This window comes from Rissa tridactyla, chromosome 6 (genome assembly GCF_028500815.1).
Source record: "Rissa tridactyla isolate bRisTri1 chromosome 6, bRisTri1.patW.cur.20221130, whole genome shotgun sequence".
Lineage (NCBI taxonomy): Eukaryota > Metazoa > Chordata > Aves > Charadriiformes > Laridae > Rissa > Rissa tridactyla.
In genome coordinates, this window is record NC_071471.1 from 39,728,102 (window position 1) to 39,746,018 (window position 17,917).

The 17,917-nt window shown below is 43.7% G+C and overlaps 1 protein-coding gene across 6 annotated transcripts in view; it reads right to left on the reverse strand.

The window, feature by feature from the left end:
- The window catches only part of ARID5B (AT-rich interaction domain 5B), a 120,484-nt gene that overhangs the window by 91,901 nt on the left and 10,666 nt on the right, over window positions 1-17,917 (reverse strand). For all 6 annotated transcript variants that reach the window (XM_054205286.1, XM_054205283.1, XM_054205285.1 and 3 more), the window contains one exon: window positions 15,056-15,281. In XM_054205286.1, the coding sequence (XP_054061261.1) occupies window positions 15,056-15,281 (226 nt within the window). The remainder of the gene's footprint in view (window positions 1-15,055; window positions 15,282-17,917) is intronic.

Here is a 17,917-nt window from a genome sequence, read left to right on the forward strand (position 1 = left end):
GTCCTCACTGTGACCGCCAAGCCACACCTTTACACTTGACAGGACGAAGAAGCCGTATCTCTTTCAGTTAAAAAGTGATTGGAAAAAACGCTCTCCCAGACTCCCAACCTCGCAGACAAGTCTGGGAATGACACTGGAGAAGCTGCTTTTCTTTGCTGCTCTGTGGATTCCTGATACTGGAAGAGTACAACACCCGCGCTCTGCTGCAGCAGGTCTCCGAGCTCAATGGGAATTACACAACACTTTGCCAGCAACACCCAGTGATACATCAGGACATACATTCTGAGACACTATGGCAGGATGGCCTGAACTTCAGAGTGCCTAGCAGTGACTGTCACCTCAACGTTTTGATCCTGGAAAGGAAAATCACGTCTACCGTGCGCAATCACATTTCTTGTGATGCCAGCCACGTATGTCCAACTAAAAATACATGCTGCCTAAGAAATGTTACATGATTTTAAGTAAGAAATTCACCACATGCCCGGCGAGGTGTGACACTTTTAGACAAATGCACTCAAAATGTTTTCAGAGCCTGGACAATAAAATTTCCAAACACTGTTGTCACACTGTTCCTTTTCAAATAAGAACTTTAATTGCATTGTTTTCCTAAAAAGTAGAAAATGAAGTGCTTATTTAAGAAAACCCGCCATACACTAAGTAGGCTGACACTCTCGGGAAAAAAAGAAAATTTCATTTGTGCACCAGAAGACAACCGTCAACCATTAGCGTGGTCGGAAATCATTACAGGTCCTTCTGGCAAGTGCTGTTCTGCTGCACTGTTCATGAGGGTCTCTTGTTTTAGAAGCAACACTCAACAAGTGTTCTCCCAGTAAAAAGTATGTAAACCTTTTCTTGCTGTTATACTGACTTTGTCTACAAGGTAACGAGGGAAAAACTGTCTCAGAGAGAAGAGAAGCCTTTCCTCATCTCTGCCCGTGAAGAATCAGCTCCCTGTGCTTCCCCGAGCCCACAGAGGTGGCAAAGAGGTACTGCTTTGTGCAACGCCGTACACAACTGGCCAAAGATGAGGGAACGAATGACTTTTCATACTAACATATACGGATTTGCCAGTATGGCTGATCAGTTAAAAGTCTCTCAAACGAGGCAGAGAAACTACCAGTAGAGTTTCTGCTGCAGAGGGTGAAAAATGCTCCCGTTCCATTTGTGCAAATACGCTGGGCTCATGTTATCAAACACATGAATTCCCGTCCACACTCTCTCCGTTTCTCCTGCGCTCCCTGCCATCAAAATAGCAGGGACAAAACTGGCCTCATTTCCTGTATATTTCATATAGACCTAAATGTTCTTAAGTATGTTTTCAGGGAATGTATTTTAAGGCTGCTACGCTCACTTCTGATCTCCTACTCTATGCTTTTAAGATATTAAATGGGCTTTACCCAATAAATCACATGTTTTGTGCCTTGGAATCATGTGGTATCTGAAATCACCAAAGGCTAAATCCTGGCCTATTCACATTCACTACGTGAAAGTTTGAGGGCCCAAGTCAAAAAAATAAAGTAAAGGCTGAGCAACAACCTTCCCTGCTGGGAAGGCTAACAGAAAACCCCAAACCACACACACCAAAAAATCCCAGCGTCAAGGTAGAGAAGCAGCTCTTACTGCTATCTCCAGCAATCCTCATCCCAGTTCCCATTCCAGCATTGTACCACCTCTCTCTCACCCCACCATGGGAGGATCAAAGTTGAAGGTCATGGCGGAGTATGGCCTTGGCACTAGCCTTCTCATGCGTCCCAGGCTTGTCTAAAGCCTACAGAAAATGGCACTGACCCCTCAAAACTCGAGTGGGATGGTTATCCTGGAGGCTCTTTTCCTGTTGAGGGATGTAATAGCTGGGTAGGAAAAACAAAACAACTTGCTTTCTCTCAAAGTTCTCCACAAAGGCACACAGGAAGGGTCCACTCAATTTTCCTGCTACTCCATGCTGCTGCAAGGTTTGCTCTTGAGCACTGCAGCAGCAAGCCTAAGCCCACGGTACAACACTGAATGAGCACCACAAGAAATAGAAAAGCTCCTTCAAGCTTTCCTTACCGGAGCTGGAAGGCTCCCCTAAGGGAGCTGACGGGGCTGAACACCCCTCCCGGGAGCAATCCTCCTGCCCTGGCTCAAGCTGACCAGTCCACTCAAATACCAGGAGCCCTCCCACACACAAAACTACAGGATCTAATCTTTGATGTTTTACAATAGCACAAAGACAACATAAAACACACTCAAGAAACATTGTGGAAAATGTGCCAGCATTTTAAGGAACGCTCCCTTTGGACATGAAGCCTTTTTTAGCCAAACCACTACGATTTTGTTTTAGTGACTCATACAAATGGATTCTGGATTAAGGTTTAAAACCGGGATATTTTCTCTTCTGCTTCTAGGTTGACCTCAAGACATGTGAATGAAAAAATAGCAGGAAGAATATTAGGCTGGACTTACATTCACCAACAGACACTAAATAGGGATCTACTAAATTTGTACAGCTTAGCTGAAGTTTCAAATATATAATTCTGAAAATGCAATTTCTCCTTAAGTCGGGCTGGGCAAGGATCATAAAACTATAAAAAGATACTTTGTCCCTAAGGACTGCAAGAAGCTAATCATTAGCCACCCGTTTATAGTGTTTACCTTTTTATTACATTATTCTGATATTTTTCCTTTACAGGGACCTACTCCTTATTTCTACCATATGGGTAACAAAAAAGATCCACTGCCTCTAGGCAAAGTGTTTATAAAGACAAAGACATTTGCTAGATTAAAAGCAAACATACAAACAAAGCGTACATAAATTTGTGTTTGACTACTGTTGGGCATCTGGAATGGCACACATTTTCTTCGGAAAATTTTTCTTCCAGTTTTTTTTATACAAATGACAGTAAAATATGTACCCAGCAGCAAACCGAGAGGTCTAAATTTAAAACGTACTTTCAGACGACTTTTTCTTTTTTTTTTTCTTTTTAACTTCTCTTTTCCAAGGCGAGGGGGGAGGGAGCTTGTACCGATGTTTTGAAGTACTGTAAGTTCTTTTGCCTTTTAACAGAAATATGTAAACAAGGTGTATGACTGTAGGGTAATGTTCTAGTCACAAAGCATTCAAGAGCAAGAGTGAAGCTATTTAAAGAATGGAGTATTCAATTCCTGAGGCCAGATGCTAGTATAAATATGAAACTATGTTCACACTGCAGATTAAATTATTTTTAGTTTCTGCATTTGAACTGCCAAAACTATTTGGGCTGGGTTTTGTTTTTTGTTTTTTTTTTACTGTACCACAGAACTTATGGGGCCACATTTTTATGTATCTGAACAGAGGATTAAAAACACAAGCATAAAAGGACTTTTTGGGCTATTTTCTCTGTGCAACAAAAACTAGAAGTGTATAGTGACATACACTGTCACAAGTAAGGGTCATTCAGGGAGTAAGAAAACTAAAAATAAAGATGGAGCTGAAACATTTGAGATTCTTGAAATAGATTTTTATAGTACCTTATCATTTAATTTTCATCCCACAAAGCCTTTAATCTGGAAATACTTAGTGTGAAAGAAAAGTGGAGACTGTGGTTTTAAAATAATTAAAGAGAAAAAACATGCATTAAGACTGCATTACACACTGTCTACCCGGTTTGCCACGAGAGCTCACACGGATATTGCTAAGAATACCAAGTTAAAGTCAGGAGTAATTAACTAAAAATGAATAATCAACAATCCCATGACTTCCTCACAGCAAAAACATGCACGAATCCAAGAGAGAAAGACAACGAAATAAACCGGGGATGATCGAAAGCAAACCCAGGCTCAGAGACTAGCTGGGTATCTCTGACACATGCTACAGCCTAAAGTCACCTACGAGGCTGACAAGGATCCCCCCCCTTGCTGATGACCACTTCACTGTTGGGGTGTTTTTTTTGGTCCTGTAATTATCTTCTCTTTGCTTCATCACCTGGCAAAGATGGAAGGTCCAGGATGTATCTCAAGGACACGATTCATCTGCTGATGTCAGGGAGTTAGTCTACCAAGACACAAAAAGTAAAACAAGAACCGCATGGAGGGACGTCAACCAAACCATAGACCCTTCCCACTGCGAATACCACAAATGCCCTGGAAGGGCTGGATGTACATCCAGGAGCGTAAATCTGCGAGAAGGATGAGCAGAAAGACTGCAGCTTGGTCAGGGGAGAGACCTCCTGCAACACTAAGGAATGTGGAATTACTGAGCAGACTTGCTCTGCACCGTGCTCAACATGCATATTTTGCTGATGACTTAGAAGAAGGATGAGGCCAGTAAGACCGTACAGCTGGCTGGGGGAAGACGCTAGGAGGGGAAGGGGTTCTGAGGAGCCGGGGCTGTAACCCGTCTAATATTCCCATCTAATATTGAGATGTGTGAACCGACACTAAGTACCTGCGGAGACTCTGTCACCGCCCCAATTCAGGAAGGCAGGGGACACCAGGCTTAATTACAAACAGGTGACGTGAGACATGCTGAAAGCTGAACATGCTCTGGAATACCACGTCAGGTTTGGCCCCAGTTCCTAATTAACTGTTCTTATCAGGCACGGATCTCGTATCACAAGAGCGAAGCCTCCTTTTGGTGGACAGGCTGACAATCCCAGCCTTCCCTGGGTATTCACAACAAGCTTTTAAAATGCATTAGCCTGCACTTGAAAGAAACCTGGGACCAGAACATCTGGGCTTTGGTTGTTTCATTTCTCAGTAATAAAAAGTGAAAAAAATGATGCAGCTGTGGATAAAACGTCCAGGAACAGAGCAGCTACCTTGTCATCCTTTACCTATTTTCCATTCACTAGCCTCGTCCACGGGAGCAGAACAGGACGTGAGGGGACTTGGAGGAGGACGAGAGGGAACGTTTCCCACTTTTTTCCTAAATTAGATTTTCGATTTGTTACAGGATCCTTGAATTGTACAACATGCGGGGATCTATTCCACTCATGACACACATGCATAACTCCCCTTGGCACTAATGGGAATGACGAACGTGTTGTGAGAGGAGAATTGCCCCCTAAAACTGCAGGAGTGTGAACAAGGTTGTAAATATATCTCAAGGTTCTGGTAACATTAGAAACCAGCCTAGCGTCTTTCTCATGGTTTATTATGATATCACCAAATCCCCTCTATGTATTTATAGCCTTGTAATTCACAATTATTCTGGGTCCATAAATGTTTTTGGCATCTGAATGTAGAACTGATACTATTATTTCACATATTATGGTACTGTCCGTGAATGCTAAATTTATTCCAGCAGAGACTCCTGGAGTTCATTCATCAGATATTTTATGCTACTGTTCTTTTAATGATTCATTTATCCTTAGTAATATTTGTATTCTGAAGTGTGGCGTCTCCAGCCGACAGCACAATGCTCTGCTGAATTATCTTTTTCTTTCACAGCATAACAAAGTAGAGCACAGTCAAATTGAAGATGGCCTTTAGTACACTGTCAGAACAATACTGCTTACCAAGCATATCCAGACACATTTCTCAAACCACATGTAATGCTCTGGCTGCCAACATGCTCATAAAGTCATTAACCGGCATCTTAAAATGAGGGTGTGATACATATATTTAAATGTTTAGGAAAATCAGATGTGTGCTCTTCTAGAAGCTTATTTTGAATTTCAGCTTCTACATGTATCAATTATGCAGCAGCTGCGCAGATGCAAAAATGCACCTTGATTTTTCACAAGCTGCTAAAATATACTCCTGCTAAAATAATACACATTATCTATCAGTAAAAAAGCTTCTTCATAGCATTAAGTATTTGTCCTTCACAATGTAGCAGAGCAAGAGAGACCCAAGCTGAAGGTTTACAGTGCTGAGGATTCATTTTTACAAGCAAATTATTATTAGCAGTAAAATTAAGGAGGAACTTATTTTACATGGTACAGATTTTACTAAATGAAGTAAATAAAGGTTATGCCACAATGCTCTCCAATACAAAACCTACCCGGTAAGTTACAATCCATGCTGTTACATTTTTTAAATACACCCTTTCTCTGTCACCCACTCCCACAAACTGCACTGCAATTTATACATACACTAGGTTTAACCCCTCCCGTCCCAAACACCCTCATCTATCAATGGTCTCATCACGCAAGGATCACCAAGCCAGCAGAGAGAAGCGTGAAGCAAATTAACAAACAGAGATTAAGAAGTCACAATATTGATACCCAGAGTCTTAAAACTCGGTTTAACAAGGGCAAGGATGCCAGAACCACAGTCTCCTGGGCACCCATACGGCCCCTTCTTGGTATGGGTACGCAACGCTTTAGGAGATGCCTGGGCTGCCCGTGTTGGGAAGGCAGGTTTGCTACTGCCCCACGCAGGCGCGGGAGCAAAGCCCCTTCCCACACTCTCATCCAACACCTTCCTTGTCTTTCCAGCCAGCCCATCTCCCACCTTCCCTTGCCTGCCCAAGCAAAGCTCCACCCCAGCAAGCTGAGGGCCCATTGCCTCCTGTTGCTGAGGTCCCCACAAACGCCAACATGGCCATTCGCTGCTATTACAGCCCCACACAGCTTGGGGGGCAGCCCAGCTTTTGCTCCTGTGTGACTCTGTCCAAGCAAATGATCTTGTGAGAAGAGGAGACACGGGAGAAAAAGCAAGCCTCCTCCTTCAATTTCAGATGCACAAAGGATGCTTTCTCTGACAAAACCCCACGGCATGAGATAGGCCATCTATAAGAAGATGAATATTGTATCTCAGAGAACAAGCAGAAGCCTTTCCGCAACACAGCAGTCAGCACCGGACTAAGATATTTAGGAAGACAGACGATGACAGGTCAGGCACGTTGCAGTGCGCCTGTAAACAAAAGGCACACTGCGACTTTCTGGGCACAGGAGTAGCGAAGAGGCAACTTGGAAGAGCAACTTGGAAGGGAGATGCTGCATAATCCAGGTCTGGCTTTTCTCCTCCCTCCCTGGAAGGGAACTGACACCCAGGTCTGGCCACGGTGGCAACAGCACCCACAGAAGAGCCTCAGCGTCTCAGCACGGCAGTACAGGTCGCAAGCCAGAATGATTCATTAGCTGGTACAAAGACAGCTTCGACTTGATTAACGGAGTACTCGGAGTCAAAGATGACCGTAGGACTCCAAGTCCTGGGCTCCAGGAACGCAGAATTACAGCACAGGAAAGCAGCCAGGCAGGAAAAAGGGAACGTCCTCGGGGCCCACCCAACTATACCGCAACGCTATATAGGTGCCGGGTTTACAGAGCTCGGTACTCAGCCAATTTTTGGCTGTCTGGGTGGAAAGGATACAACGCAGGAAAAAAGCGTCGATGATCTATGAGGGACCAAAAGCTCCAAGCAGCAACCATGGCACACAGAGGAGACCGCTGATCACCTCCCTCCATGGCGCTGGGCAAGGGAAGCGCAGGGACACAAAACAATAGACGTCCCAAACTGGGTCCCCCTGGGACCCAGAAACAATATGGGCAGGGACAGGAACTAGAGGGAAGGCTAGGGAGGAAAACGGCACCCTCTAAACCCAAAAGTTAAAAAGAAAAAAAGAAAAAAGCAAACAAAAAAAAAAAAAAAGGCAGACATTGAGATAAAGTCAGACTCGGAGCACAGCAGCGCTGCACCAGGAGGCACACGTTTCCAGTTACTGGAACAAAACCTCATGGTCAGTAAGAATTAAATGCAAGATCCAACAGTGACTAGAAGGGAAAAAATCCTGGAGAGCAGACACATGTGGGTTATTACACAGCCTGGCAAGGTCAATCTCGGTGCTAAAAACAGACAAAAATAAAAAAAGCTGTCAAACATTTTTAAAGGGACACTGTCCCACACTGGCCGCTTTGACACTGTCTGTGAATGGTCCTTATTTTTTATCTACTTATTTTGTAATTATGTAGGCTGCTCCTGTTCCAACCAGAGGCTGCAACAAAACTCATTGATGGTGCAAACTGCTGCAACTTTGGCTTTACGAGAACGTGGGTTAGTTCCTTGTAGCTTCACAAGGCAATAAAATTTAACTCTTACTCTTCCTCCTCCCCTGTTTTGGAGCAGTGATTCCTTCCCTGATGCCTCTGAATAGACCAGAACTGCAATTGCAAATGGCTGTGCTCTACACCAACGACAAAGTGCCCTGTCATACCAATATATAATTGAAAATGCTGACACAGTGACAACTGCTATCAGCACAATTCTGATAATCATGTTAGCTTGCTCCTGCTGCAGGAACCGGTGGGGGTAGGGAACAGGCACTGTGTTTCAGGGGCTACCTAGAGAGAAGTTATGTGGGATTTTGTTTACATTTCTTGGCAGATCATCCGCGTTTCAAAGAACGAAATACCCACCTCCTCTATTCCCAGGGGCAACGCTACCACCCCCCCTTTTATAAGACCTCAAAGGCGGGTCAAAGTTTGAGAAGAAATCCAAATTTTACCTCTTTGATAAGGCACGCTTGAAGTTTGAGATGTGTGGTGCTAAAACTCCTTTCAAGAGACACAAATAGACGAGGCTCAACACAATCCAGTGGTGAATGAAAGGCTTCCATAGCCAGTGCTGCATATTAAAATGTTTTTGTCACCCCCATACGCTTCCACTGTAATGAAGTAGGCTGTCCCCAGAGAAAGGAAGAAATTAACAGCACTTAAATCATCCCAGCATTGCTGGGCAAACACGTGGCCTCGGGAAGGACCAGGTGGCTACAGACAACCTCCCGAGGACCCCGCCAGCTCCTCCCAAGGGAGGCTGGGGAAGGCGCAGAGGAGAGGAGAGGTGGCTCAAGAGAGGGGCAAGTGAGGAGGGGGAGCCCCGAAATGCTACTGGAGATAAGGTCACCTCCATGAAAAAATACGTCATTCTCACAGAATTATTGGGGGTACATCACATCCCCTTTCAGCATCTGAAAGGCAGTCAGCAACTAGAGACGATGAGCATTAGTTATCTTAAACCAACTGGCTGACAAATAATAAAAATAAACATTGATCTTGCCCTCCTCACACAAGGCCGGACAAAATTGTCTGTCTGCTCAGCACCTCAGCTTATCTCCAATCCCAAACATGTTAACACTAAAGGTAAGCAGTAACTAAACTAGAAGAAGATGCAGAACCAAAGGCAGCCTTCCTGCCCGGCGGCCCCTCTGAGCGGCAATCCCAGCAGCGCGGCTCCGCAGCCTGACGGTGCTCTCGTTCCGCTGTAGCAGCGCGGGCATTTGTGCTAGGAGCTGCACAAACACAAGAAAACACCTGGCCACGGCCCGTTTTCCCCAAGGGAGATGTCCTCCTCCATTCAGGCTCCATGGAGCACAACCGACAAGTCATGTAATAGCCTCATCTACAGCAAAAGGGCTGTTATCAATTGAGCTGGTTAAAATGAGTTAGAGAGGTCACTCTGACCCACAAGACAAAAACCAACATAGGTTGCACAAGGGCAGAGAGGGGAAAATGGGATAATGGGACACTTACAGGAGCTTTAGCGAGATCAAAATGGCATTCAGCTAGGGCAATGCGAACAGGAAGGCAGAAGGAAGAGTCAAAAAGTGCAGACAAACAGAGAAGAAGGGGAGGGGAAGAGAGTTAAAGGCATGACTTAGGCACAAAATATCCGAAGTAGCTGTACTCTGAATAGCTAACAATTAGTTGGTCAGAAAATTATTGCATCAAGTTAAGCCAGGCGAGCCTGAACTCAGCTGCACACGACAGACAATGAAAAAGGAGAGTTGGCGCCAGTTCAGAAGTCACCGCAAGTGTCTGAGCATGCTACAGCTGCAGATTATCAGTTTCGATAATATTATAGTTTGAGTACACTACGACTTGATAATCTTCATCTGGAGAAGCCATGCCTGTTGCAAGGCCACTGGTAAGTGAACTCCGAAGGGCCACCCAACAGCCCAATGTGCGCTGGGGCCGGGCACGGTGGCTTCTGGGACACCAAGGGATCACAGCACCTTCCTGTGAGATAGCTCATCCCCGCTCTGCGTCTCCTTCCAAAATCACTGCTATCTGCCATGGATCGGCCAATTTATATGGTAACACAAGATCCGATGAGGAGCTGGGATCTCCCATATGAAGCTATGCAAATTATGAGACTGGTAAAGAAGAGAAGGAAATGAGAGGGTGAGCCGGTCCTGCAGCATCCAGCCCCTGGCCGGCAAGCTCTGCTGGAGGGTTCGAAAGAGAGAAGTAGGAAACAACTGCTGGAAAACCACCTATGGACTAGAAAAGGGTGACTGCTAAAACATTGTCAGCTGGAAGCAGTACCTGATTTTCCTGGATTTCACAGAGAACAAAGATCCAGATTCTACACCCCAAAATGCATGACTGTGGGGAATGAAAGACAGGACAGGACTGATTGCTAAATTTTCCTTGGGCTCTCCCACCCCGGACCCAAAGAACCAGTAACTGCAGCAAAAAACCCTTCAGTAAGCACCAGAATTTGCTCATCCCCATTACTAATGCTACCAGTGCAGGAACGGGAGCGCGCACAGTGCCACAACCTCGACCACCTATTTTGGTATGATAAAGACCCATAAAGGATGGATAAAGAGAGTGGCAATGACAGTTTGGGGACCAGACCCAGAGCTCTGTCATGCCACAACATCCCTCATGAGCCAGAGGGATGCAGGCTGCTGGGCAGGGGCACCAGCGCAGGCACAGGGACCATTTGTTCCTCAGCTAAACCCAGGCAGTGCCGCAGCCCAGCCTAACCCAAACCAACGGAGCCGGCGAGCACTAAATTCAGTCATTTTCCCCTCAGCCTCTTCTCTCAATTTCAGCTCTGACTCCTCTATCTTTTATTTCTTTTTCTAAAGACACATTTAGAGATGAAACCATTCATAACTGCCTATCCACAGACAGTTTGTGGCAGCATAATTGACAATGAGTCTGCTGCAAAAATGAAAATGCTGTTTTAATAACCTTGGCCTAAAATACATTCTGTTGTATGCCTCAAAGGGTTTCAATAAAAAGTCAACCTGTAGAGACATATTTTCTTGGCTTAAACAACAATCCAAAGCATATAAATGTAGTCCAACTATAATGACATATTTATAGGCCAATAAAGCTTACACTGCAGCTTTCATACTTCACTTAAAGGAAGTCTGTAAGAAGCAGTGTTATATAAAATAATTTGAATTTTTTTTTTTCCAAACTATAGCCCAAGGAATACAAATATGCAACTTTGCCATATTTAACCAATAGTGTTTACATTGCTTAGTTGCTAAAAATTTTGTAAAATGAAATAATTCCTCATTTGGTGACTTCCCACTGGTTTACCAAATATGGGTATACAAGTCCATTTATTACAAAGAAAAATCCCCTAAATAATTCTAAAGACAAAAATAAATAACTAGCGGCCTTAGTAGTGAATGATTTAATCAGACCAATTCTTCTGGAAAAACAGGTTCTCATGTTCATTATGAATAATACATTCCTGAGCAACTCTATTTTTATATGCTGCATTGTTGTTATTCTTTATTTTTCTCAACATTTGAAAGAAATATTCAGAAAGCTATAAATAGTCTTAAGACATAAACTGCTAGCATTCAATATTGACATATTTGTAGAAAGGGACAGAATGTATAACATAAATACCTGAACAGGCAGAAAGAAATAATTCTTAAAAATCATTTTTCAGGCTGAAATCTTGAAGCTCATACAAAAAAATGCCATTGCTAGATCTTTTATTTAATACAGTCCTAAGGAAAAGTTCTGCATAATTCACTAGTGATAAAAACAATGGCATTTTACAGAAAAAAACCCAACAGTTTCTGCAGAAAAGAAAGGCAAAGAGAAAAGAAAAAGAGAAAAAAGAGACAAGAGGAAAACAAGAGAATTAAAAAGAAAGAAAAAGAGAAGAGAAAAAACAGCAAACAAAAAAGGAGATAGAATCTGAATTAAGGTCAACTTTTAATTATAGGTGCATGGTTTCTCCAGGTTGTGGATTAACCAGGTGTCGCCTCGGTTTTGACCGAGTGCCCCAGAGCGGCACCCAGTACAGGGTATATACACTGCTCACACGAGGCCCCACTTTGCCCCGTTGTTGTTTAAAGCTGCCCCGCTCCCAACACCAATGTGTTCAATTAAGTGCGTCACTTCTGTGGTTCTCTATCAATCAGCCATGTTTTCATTTCATCCGGGTTATTTCACCCTTCACCACTCCTGGATGCTGTGTGAAAACTGATTTGGTTTCTTCTGTAAAGTTTCTTTGAGCTCTTTGGTAGGGATATAATTTCCTATTACCTTCTACAGCTCGTTTTGAAAAACATCTAGTAGGAAAAATTTCAGAATCTACTCACTTTTATGGGATTTTTCTGTAATGGAAACATGCCATTTCATAGGAAAAAAGGGGTCCAGGAGATCACTTTGTTTATCTAGACCTTTTCAACACCTGGTTCAGCAACTTCCGCATCCACAGCCGGGGTTAAATGCGGGTGTCACTAGCAGACTCACGCATGGCCCGCCAGACTAGCACAAGACGGGATTTGTTCCCTTCAGACCCAAGTCCTGTACAAAGCAGTCTGCCCCAGACAGCCACCCCACTCTGCCCTGTGGGGAAGCCCTCCATGAAACATCCCCATGGGCGCAGCACCGAGGACCCGATTAGGAGGAGACTGGTGTTGCAGTGGTGGGAGGCGGTGGAGGTGCCGATCATCTCTCCATTTGGGCTGATTAACCTCGCTAATATCGCTGTGCTGATGCTCTCACCTGAGGGACCTTTGTGTGACACTGCACTGAGTTCCCTCACAGTTTACAACCCTATTTTAAGAGAAAAACTACCCCATCCCATTGTGCTGGAGACCTACTGCAGCAGTTATCGCTAGTAAATCTTTGATCACTGCGGCGGAGCGTTGCTTTGTTGGCAAGATGCTGAGTATTGGAAAAGGTCTGTGGGCACGCGTTATAACAGGCAGTAAACCTGCCATTTTGACAGCAGAGAAGATACAACACGGGCAGCTCAAATCTGTGTGCCTTGGACACTGCAACTTTATGCTACTGCCTTTGCCTACAGCTGGGGAGATGGCAACTCCCAGAGCACAATGTCAACCTTGACCGACCACTCAGAATGAGAGAAGTGACTCTCCTTCACCTGGTTGGGTTAAGCCAACCACCAGACCTCATGGGTTGCCTACAGGACACAACCAAATAGGGGCTGCTTCACAAGCAATGAAGATCACCATTCTTCTGAGCTTTTCTCAGCTCTGGGAGGAAAAATATGCTTAAATTCTTGGGGCTTTCAAGTAGTGAAAAATCATCTTACTACTACATTTAAGAAATTTATTTGATTGCCTTTCATGGGTTAGATCAGTTGTTTGTATCAATGTGCCTAATAAACTACAGGTCTTCCTGAAATTCTGGTTTCACTCCCGGCAACCGGTAACAGGGAAGAAAAAGGCAATCACAATCAAACATTAGTCAAAATACCCTTTTCTACTAGGGGAAAAAAAAAAAAAAGACCCAACAATAAGCCAGAGCCACCAACTGAAAAAGAGCAACATCAGAATGTGGGTTATCAAAATTATACCATATAGTTTGCATTCCACAAGCGTTTTCAGTATAACCCCTACTTTCAAAGGCTTAACATACAACTATAGGCTTTAGGCTTAAAGATAATTTTCTTTGGCTCCAAGGGTAGATAATAGCAATTTCATAACTTACCACAAGGGTTTTTTTGTTTGTTAAAAACAAAAACAAGAAAACATTAACACACAAAAGTTCTGTCTGAAAAACATTAAGATTCTTTTAACACAACAAACAAATGCAAATAAATGTAGCAAGTAAAAAAGATGCCAGGGCAATAGCAGAGAAAATTACTGCATGTAATTATGAACCAAAAGAAACCACACAGAAGAGCAAAGGAAAAGAGAAAGAATTGCATGGTTTATTTTTTTTCCTGGAGATGTAATGAAAAATAAGATCAAATTCCAATTTTAATTCAATCTTCCAACCTACATATGTAATGGCGAAACACAAGATTGACAAAATCACTTCACCATTTGATAAGATCAGAAAATCCAGATGCAGAAGATAAATCCTCCAAGACAGGTCTTCAGCTTAGCATAACTTGGCTTTGATGCCAACACAGTCGAACCATTATAAAACCAAACTTGTCCCTGCATCTCCTGTTCACGTAGCTGCAAAAGCATTTCCTCACAGGCATCAGCCTTAGCTTTTAATTTCTTACCTTTCCACCCATTATGGCCTAAATCTGATGCTCTTCAAACTTGGAACATTTGCTGAAAGCTTGGTACAACAGAGAAATGACCCTAGAATGCACTTCAAAGCGCCGTCTCTGACAGCTATTACGCATCCAAGGTCTCAATACCACAAACAGGCACGTTTACCTACAGGAGACCCATCTCCCTCAGACCTTGCACCCCCATCATGGATTTGAGAGGTGTGACTGCCGGCGCACCAAAGCAGCAAGCATGTCTGTGACCACCTGAAGTAGCAGAGCTACCATTTCCCTCCCTAAAGACAGACAGGGAGAGAAAGCACAGGTCTATCTGGAGAGAAGACTGGGGTGCTCGCAGAAGCCTATGCTGTATAGTGACATAAAGCTCACAAGGAAACGCTACGGAAGCTATGGAAGGGACATCTCACCGCGAAACAAGGCACAAAGCTGACCGTATGGAGACAGGACATGCACCAGAAGCAGGTGGCAATGCTGCACTTCCAGAAGATTGGATGTGGGAAGTGAAAGGCCTCTGCTCTCCCCTGTCTGTCGGAAGACGCCTCGGGAAGACGTGTCACGCTCCTCTGCCCACAGTGCACAGCTCTGACCTGATCCCCTGGGAAAGCCCTTGACAATTACTTGTGCATGCATCTCCAGGGTTTGAGCCTAGTGCTCAGGGACGTGTCTATGGAGCAGACAGGTATCACAGAGCTGCCCCACGCTAGTCTCGAAGGAGCCTGCGATGAGCTCACCACCACCCATCCCGCTCGGGTATCTCATCACCACACCTCCGCCTGGAGCACACAGACATACCTTGGGAATCGGCGACGGCTCGGCAGGATCGGGCTCATCTGCCTTCGAACGACGCTCACCCACGGGCCCCTCCCCACGGGAGAAAGTAAGGGATACTCACCAAGGTCAGCCTTTTCCTTCAGGATGTCTTTGAAGTTCAAGCCGCTGTTGAGCGTGGATTGTCTGTACCTCGTCAAGGCCTCCTTCTGCCCATTCTTCCCCCCATCCATGGGCTTGACCGGCTCAGCCCGGAAACCACACTTCCACTTGGAGAAATCGGACTGTGCCCATTTTGCCAAGTCCTCGAGCTTCACAGTAACTTTCTCTGAAACAGCGATAACTTCATCCTGCAAGAAGCGGTCAAACGAGAATACGACACGTCACGCGGGGCTCCACGATGACTGATAAACCCGTAACACTGACCCCCCCCATACCCCGCTGGAAAAGCCTATCTTGATGCTGGCAGATTAATTTTCCTGTAATACAGAAAAGCTAGTACTTCATCTATTCCTCCTGCCATCTAAGCGGAAATATAAATTGTTTACTCAAAACGAATACACATGATGTAAAGACAATTTCTAGGACCAGGGCAATGATCCTAAAAGGCATTTGAAATGCAGGTTGCCAAATCACATTCTGTGTAACCCAAAGCCTTGAGGGAAAGTTTGTTTTTTAGGTGCAATTAGCTGCAAATGTAAAAATTCATGGCTGGATGACTAATGGTTATAGCTAGTCCTGAAATAAATGGACTAAGTAAATCTCAGATTCTTGGAACTCTGACTCACCAGAAAATTCCTGTGTTTATGGTACATTTTCCCTTGGCTTATACACAAATATTGAATTTAACTTTTGTCCTAAAAATTAAATAAAACTGTGATGTAATCCCAAAAGAAATACTACATAAATGTTATGTGCTTCCCACCAAAAGAAACTTGCACATTCTCATGTTTCTTAAAACCTTTTTCAAGATCAGAACTGTAATTTTTTTCCCTTCTTAAACATACATTCTAAGAAAAGCACTTAAACTTAGTTTAGCCTCCAGAACATATACTCGAATTAAACAGCTCTAATTGCTGAATTTTATCCTTCCAGGAAACAATCAACTCCTCTCAGTCATGATGAATAAGCAGAATGTTTTATAGCTGACTCCAGCGAGTAAGGGCTGAAGAAAGCCTCAAAAAATAAACAAACAAACATACACACATATCCAGCAAGATACACTCCAGATTTTTTAGTTAAAACAGCAGAAATAATTTATGTTGTAATGAGATCTGGCTGCACACCACACCTTGCACACCGCAGATTTCTAGTGCTAAATAAGGTTACAGGTTCTTGAAATAAAATAAACCGGAATCCAGTTTTTCTCTCAAATAAACACAAGTATTTGTGATGGGGAGAGAAATTCTTTGAGTTATTAAACAAAGAGAAAAGCACGATTGATTCTCTCTGTGTTTTTTTTTTCCCCACTGAACACATTCCTCAGGAAATAAAATACTGCTCAATAGGGAAAAAAAAAAAAAGCTTTATTGTGATAAGTTACACACAATACAAAACCTGAAGTATCTCTGGTAAAAAAGCAGATCTGATATTCCACTCTCCCTTACATAATACAAAATCATTTTATAAGCAGGCACCTTCGTTACACTTAGTGCAATAACAAGTATTTGGTCAGAAACAAATGGCATGCTTATATGCTAAGCAAGCTTGTAATAAAATCTTTTCCTTTATCACTGCACAGTGTAAGAGCTTCCACCGAACAACAAACAATAACGGTGATGTTTTAAATCTCTGTTTATGACAAACGTCAATACTTTGTAAACAAGCGTTGGGTACTACAAAGTACAATTTCAATGGATGGTTTCACCCAATTTCATTACACCATCCACTCGAAATAAAAAAGCTGTAGTTGCTATGCATTTTATAGCTATTACACAGTGATTATTAAACGTCAGGATGGAAAAAAATATAAAATATAAATATCAGCTTGCCTGCAGACAGTCTCAGCAGTTTCTGGGTGAAGTCCTCTAATTTAGGATGTTGAATACCATCACTAGCTACTACACAATTTCTAATATTCAACACTAGAGAAATCTATTTAGCAGCAGTTTTAATAAAAATCTGACTTGGAGATCAGACGTGTTTTTGGTTAAAATATTATTTTCCAAATAGCTCTCATGATCAAATGATTATGATTTCAATTACTAGTTTCTTCATATCCTTTCCAAGAACTGGTATGACTAATTTTGGCTGGCATACAAAGTAAGCCGAGCAGACAATTTATTAACCAAAAGAAAAGTACAATCACTATTACATCATCAATGAATAAACTTGTTTTCGAGAATACAACCTTCGCACACACGCACATGATGTGTACACGGGGGGGGAGGGGGAAGGAAGGAAAAAAAAGAAAATAAAAGAAACTCCACTGTAACTAGAGCGAAGCGATGCCAGTGTGCTCACTGCTAGGCTGGGCCTTGCAATGGCAGCACCCGCCTCATGGCTGCCAGGCCAAGGGGGCCCATCTATCTCCCACCTGCAGCCCCGCCGCCACCAGCCCCCCGAAACCCAGAGCTGTTCCTAACATTAAAGACACCACCCCAGGACTTGGGGGTCACCCCAAAAGTGCATTTCTTTTAGCCAGAATATGGAAAAATGACCCTCTATATTTCACGGCCTACCTTCGGCCGCCCCACCCTACACGCAGTGGGATGAGGTAGACCTGCTCTCTATCGCCGCTCTTTTTTTTTGAGCTCTTGCTTGCTTTCAGCCCAATTCAGAGACAACCAGACACATTCTCCCCAACTCCCCACACACCATGGCGGTCATAGGTGGAACTGTGGTCCTCCTCCGAGCACCACTGCCAATGCCAATCCCCACAGTGAGGGGATGTTTTCCCCCCAGCGCCTCATCATACAAACACTGCTGGGCAGCAAAACATGGCCGGTAGCCTCAGCCCCTTCTTCCGGAGGAGCCCGAGCCATGG